General features: G+C 45.9%; 1 protein-coding gene across 1 annotated transcript; it reads left to right on the forward strand.

Annotated features, from left to right (window-relative positions):
• Positions 1 to 2,012: 2,012 nt before the first annotated feature.
• T310_7202 (uncharacterized protein) lies at positions 2,013 to 3,256 on the forward strand (the record flags this gene model as incomplete). Its single annotated transcript, XM_013470007.1, has 2 exons — positions 2,013 to 2,146; positions 2,203 to 3,256. The coding sequence occupies 2 exons, from the start codon at positions 2,013 to 2,015 to the stop codon at positions 3,254 to 3,256; spliced, it is 1,188 nt and encodes a 395-aa protein (XP_013325461.1).
• Between the last annotated feature and the right edge of the window lie 3,177 nt (positions 3,257 to 6,433).

Consider the following 6,433-nt stretch of genomic DNA (forward strand, 5'->3'; position numbering starts at 1 on the left):
CCCTGTGTAGTATTCCATCCTGTGACACAGCAAGATGGATTTTTCAACAGCTGTTTGGCGCTGATACCCCAGAGTTCCATTTGTGCAAATGATTGATGACTGATCATGCCTTTCCCAAATTTGAATCTGTCTTTCTACTTTTGGTTGCAAGAGCCGAGGCTCTTGAGCAGCGATTCACGGCGTCTGGGAGCTTTCCCACGCCGATCTTCTCCAGATCTTGTCATCCTGGATACACACGAGACATATGTACTGTACATATAATTTTTTTTTCGGTCTCATTTGTTATTCAATTTAATTCGGGTACAGGAATCCGAGTTTACTACTACTGTGTTCTCCGAGAGCTGTTCCTGCCAAAAGATATCGGCAGAAGGAACCCTAAACCCTAAGTGCTGGATAAGGATAAGCACCTACTTCGGGCAAGCATGCGCTGATGGGGCCTTCCTCCGTTATTCCCCATTCACGGCATTATTCCCCAAATCTCTCGTCTCATTTTGCGAGAATACGCAATCTTCCTCTGTTTCGGGAACCAATAGCCCGGTTACTGCCTCATGCTGTTGCGCGCAAGCTTGACTTCTCCAGAGCAGGCGATCGCGCATACATACTCCATACGTCACAGCTTTTTGAAATCACGGTTCTGATTGGCCAATTCCGTCTTGAACGTCCCGCGACGAGATTTAGTTGGGCGTCAAGCCACGGGGCACAACGCATTTATGCCCAATGCCCACAGGGCTCGTTCAGGCACAGCTGAAGATCCGGCTCCGTCCCCTTCTCCACGGTCCACTTTGATCCTTCAAAATCTCACTGGCATAGTGACTTTCCTATGTTACGCTTTAGCTAAGTACATATAGTTCCCCATTCTCCGAGCATGGTTTTGCTGATTGGACCCGAAAGCCACGGGAAATGGTCCCACCCGAACCCGCACTGGAGCTCTTGTTATGACATTCCGAGCAGAGCTTGGATAAACTTAACTTGGGGTTCTAGACACTAATCTACCGGTTTCAACAGAGATACTCAGAATAAGTGCAGCTGTCGCGACCGTATATTGACTGTATATTGATATATTAGAGCAGCTTGCCTAAGGCTAGAGGGTATTCTTCGCTACGTCATGTCCTCTACGTCTGGCGTCCGATAACGCGCGATCTTGGCTTCAATTGCCGGAGACATGAAGATATGTGGGTTTCTACAGATTTCTTCTGCAGAAATTGGGTTTTTCCCGGAGCCAACGGATCTCATCAGTTCGTCTTCTCTGCCGTGAGAGACATGGCAGCCCGGGGTGTCTATTGGACCGGATGGTATCCCTTTGGTATCTATTGTTTAGCATTGCTGCCCAAAAACTATGCAACAGCGACCTGTTCGGGCTCCTACCAAAGCCATTGCTCCTGACCGGTTAGGCCCCTGGGGGCAACTTGTCGTCTACTTTGTCAATCGATGTGGGTAGATGCTCTCACTCTCCCGGGTTCCTCCTGGTACGATGTCGGGAATCTGCTGGAAAACCTCGGCATTCCCAGCTAAGACAGCACTTGAGTGGACAGGGGTTCGGTTTCCCGTCCCTCATAACCATTCGAACTGTTTTTTTTTTCACTGGCTCCGGAGGTGTATCGAGACCAAGATTGCATAATAGCGGTGCGTTGATCCGGTCAAACGGCCGGTCAAGCGAACAGGCTGCTAGATACCTAAGGATGTTTTCCTCGTGGCCCGATGACGCTCGTAATCCACTTTCAGCTCGACATAGTGTATGTACATACGCCATAGTCTGGCTTTGGCAACGTTAGCCCCCTCTGGAGCTATCCCATAAACTACTAGGTGTGACAGGATTGTTTGTTGACTGTCTGGATGTCAGCACTTACTCTTGGTGCCTTCCCTGATCCCCCTACAAACCAATATCTAGGTGCTGCTTATATATGAAAACTCGACCTCCGGCTCTGTGCTTTCCCTCTGGCTAAATAACCTTCCGGGTTCTTGCGAAGAGTCCATCTTCGCCTTCTTCGTATCTCCTTCTCCCACTATAATCCATGTCTCCGGTTGTCTCTCCTAGGTTGATGGCATTGCCTGTGAACTTTCATCCACTGTCAGGAACAACATCGTCACGAATGGACCCAGCTTATTACCCCATTACAACAGGGCCCGAGAACTTTCCCCGCCGAAGGTGAGGACTGAGTGTTCGTGCCGCTTTTTCCAATCATGCTCACATAAACTGGTTAGTGCGACTTCTTCTCAGCCTCCCTACTATGGAAGCCCTCCAAACGCTCCCCTAGTTTATCAGCAAAGGTATACTATAGCATCTTCCTCATGTACAACCTCATTTAGGCCTCCCACTGAGAGCTCCCTGACCCTTTATAGCGGAACTCGCAGCTTCCCAGCAGGTCAAAATTTCCCGGACATACGATCACAAGCAGCCAGTCAACTCAACTACCAGTCTTACTACAATCCTATTCCCGCTCCTACTGCCCCTGGGTATAGGCGCTACTCCAGCGTATCCGGTAATGTTCCTCCAGCCCCCATTGGCCCGCCACCGCGTCCAGTCTCCGTCCATACGGAGTGGGATTCGCCAACCCGGGTTTCTCCAGATTCCGTCATGCGGGAGCCGCAGTCTCCAAGGTCTTTGGATACATCAGAGTACTCCGTGGAGATGGCCAAGTCTCGCCATGGAGACAAGTCAAGGGGCACAGTCAAATACCACTCCCAGAGACGGCCGTCCAATCGTGATGAATTTGATGGACCCCATCAGCTTCTGGATCCTCCATCACCGCGAACGATCGCAGCCCAGGACCGGGAGTTGCCTAGTTTGCCTACTCATCTTGATGTTTCGGAGCAAGATGACATCCTGTGTAAAGTGAATGACTGTCTATCCCAATGTGCTTTCAATTTCGTTGCCAGATATCAGTTTCCGATCCCCATCGAGCCGGACAAAAGACAGGTGAGGGTTCCAGCGGACCGGGAATGGACAGAGTGGGTTTATCTTTTGAAAAGACTGGCCACCAAGCGTCGGATTCCAGCCCGGGTACTGTACAATGGCCAGATAAAACAGCTTGTTACCGTATTGGAAAACTCCCTGGAGATGCGACATGCTGCCAAGCATCAGTCGAGACCCGTGAAGGATGACCGCAACATTCTCCAGCTTATTTCCGCCGGAACCCAGGTTGCAAAGATTCTGAAGGATGCTGTCGCCATGGAGTACCTGGATCGTCTTTATACGGATACCGAAAAGCTGATTCAAGACCGAAAGGACCGTAAGGCCAGATTACCGACCTCATGAAGGAGCACAAATAACGAGGGAAATACACAATATTGCCGCTGGATAGCCCTGTTTTGCTGTTGCTCTATTTTCCATGGAAAGGAAACAGGAAGGAAGCCTGATGTCCATATAGAAGAAGAGGCGTCACACCCCAAGGAACCATGAAAACCGACCCAGTGGAAATTCTTCCCGTGGGTGGAGTTGACCTATTGAATTCCGTCCCTGGGTTGGCTGGAATTGTTTTGGCTTTCATCCGACAGATCATTGAAACAGCACAGCTTCGGACCATATCTGAATTCCTGGTCCATCAAACAGACTGAAAACATTCTGCCCAGTGAGCTCAAATTCGCTGCAAATTGGTTGATCTGAGAGGTTCCTATTGCTACCTGGAAGCATTACACTTCTGCGGTTGAGGAGCTTGGTAGCATGTCCACCTGGCTTTGGAAATCGCTTTACCTCTGGCCTTGGTTTATCTTGAGATTCTATATCGCCTCGCTGCCAGATGGATGATATGTGACTGCACTTGTTTGCTTCGAGTTCCGTCACCAAGGACCTCATCGATATGTGTGCACATCTGCTGTTTAGCGTTGATGTCATTTCTTGTTTGCTGGTCGGATATTTCCTTAGCATTCGGCATTTATAGCGTTATGTATTATTGCTTTGTTATATCAAACGTCAACTCGTATTCGTTTTGTTCACATTGATCTTGAAGATATGTGCTTTCTATTCTAGTTCTTCAATCTAACTTAAATCGCTCCGGGAAACAACCGTATTTCTCTGACTGTTGTTCTAGAGAGGAATCTTTTCGTTGACAGAGCGAGTTGCAACCGTTTCTCTTTTCAAGAACTACGTGGTCAGCTAACATAGTGCTTTAGAGAATCGGGCTCTCTCATCCTTGAAGCTGGGCTGCCTAATAGTGACGGCGAGTGGACATTGCCACTGCCAACGAAAGCCAGAGCCAATCTTTGGTGCCACCTTGGAATAAACCGTGATGGAGGCCATGAGCTAGGAGGAGCAATTTTTACTGCATCAACCACAAGGTAGATTTGCTTGTCATACTGCTCGATGATATAGGTCTGTTGGCATCGTTGACATCCCTAGAAAAGTTACGCAAATGAAAACGAAAAAAAAAATGCTTGCTATGTCACTCCGATAAAGGTAGTCGCTGACGAGACAGTCGTCGTCAAGTCACGGGCCGTCGTGTCTTTCGGCCGGATGGAGTCGCTCTGAACTATCGCTTGAGTGAATTCTCGAGGCTCACAGTCATTAAGACAAAACTGTCATGGAACGAGGGGTGAACCCATGTGGGATATGTTTCTCCTTACTAGATTGTATTGTTTATTTCTTTTGAAGGTCGGCGAAGTGCTAATTTATTGTGAAAGTTGACACTCTGAGCTGCTTACCGTTGATGTCCTACGAAAATATATATAATATATATATATCCGAGCAAAAAGTGAATAATGCTGGACCAAAATACGAAACTGGGGATATTAGATTGCTATTCATATCTCTTTTTATTTTACATACAGCATTAAAAAAATCCAGACATATCATTAACAGGGAAGTTTCTCTTTCACTTTTACTGCATTAATTGATATACAATTCATCGAGTCATGCCCTAAATAGGTAGGTCATGATAATCGCCACCAGCGAAATTTCCGAACCCGTTCAAATTACTTACAAACCCCGCTTATGTAAAATCCCCGCCACACCACGGATAACTATCCATACCCATCATTCCCCACCATTCGCCACAAAAGAAATAACCAAAAAAAATTCCGAAGGAAAAAAAGTACCGAGGACCATGAAAAAGAAAAAAGAATGATGACCAGACTGGGCTTCGATCCCAGGACCTCATCGGGTTAACCCGAGCTTTTATCAAGCTCGCATGTTAACGATGCGTGATAGACCAACTACACTATCCGGCCATCTTGTTGTTGTGGAGACGGACAATTTTGTAAATGATAAAGCAAGAGGCACTTGTAGAGTTTTTTTTCCCTGTGTCTGAGGCCAATAATGGTCATGCGTCGGGGTATTGGAGGATATAAGACTAGGGCATGTGTATGGCTTTCTATATGGCTTTCTATATATGTACTGTCCTGTACATACGTATATACATTAGGAGTTTTCTGCCTTTCTCTCTCTCTCTCTTTTTCCTTCCCCTCATTGTTTCTTCTTCTTCTTCTTCTTTCTTATCGGGGTCACCGCCTTGCTCCCCCTCCCAGACAGATTTTACGGTTTTATCCCATCACATCCTCAATCAAGAATTACATAAGATTGATAAATAAATCACATTCCTGGTTGACAATATCAACAAGGTCCGTAGTGGTGTAGTGGTTAACATCGCTGTCTCTCATCCCTCATAGGGTGAGGACACAGCAGCCCGGGGTTCGATTCCCCGCTACGGAATATATTTTTTCATTTTCATTTTTTTTAATTTGATTTCGTGATAAACTTGTTCCATTCAGAGGACATCAGCCCATTCCTAGTGGTGTGGCTCTGTCTAATCTTTCCTCTTATTAAAAAAAAAGATAAAACTTAAAGAAAGTCTACGTAACTGCCCACATGAATGCAGGTTGCTTGTTTCTCTTCTCTCAGACAACCACAAAACTATTACCCTGCTGAGAAAGAAGAACCAAGTGAAATTACTCAATAAATGTTCTTTGAGCTTCAGCCAATAATCGTAGCTATTTAGGTTGGATCGATGTGTTGCAACCTGGTAGTAGCTTATGTCACAAGTGTTCTCACGGTCTCACTGATGAATGCGAGCAGCAAGCAAGCAAGCAAACGACCATCTGAGACACAAGGAAAGAAAGGAAGGGAGGAGGAGGAGGAAATCATGAATGGAATCTAATCGACCATCTACCTAGGTAGAGTCTTGAGCATATAAATGTAGATTCCTATGATTTTTATTAATCACCGTCTTTTTTTTGGTGGTCTTTCCTTGTCAAATATATGTATAAACCCACCTATCTTCATCGTTTGCTTCGACAGACAGAACAGAAGAAGAAATCCTTATCAAGTCTTATGGAAATATATACATATTAATATGAGAACTTTTTTTCCCCTACTGGGTTTAGCTATAAAGCTATATTACATCTATCATGCATTCGTTCACTTATGCAATTTTTGTTCAGTCATTTTCCTCCCTTTTTTGAGTCGATTTTTTTTTGTCAGTCATGTACTTTTTTTCCCCTC

This window comes from Rasamsonia emersonii (genome assembly GCF_000968595.1).
Source record: "Rasamsonia emersonii CBS 393.64 chromosome Unknown ctg1118621760514, whole genome shotgun sequence".
In the NCBI taxonomy this organism is placed as follows: Eukaryota; Fungi; Ascomycota; class Eurotiomycetes; order Eurotiales; family Trichocomaceae; genus Rasamsonia; species Rasamsonia emersonii.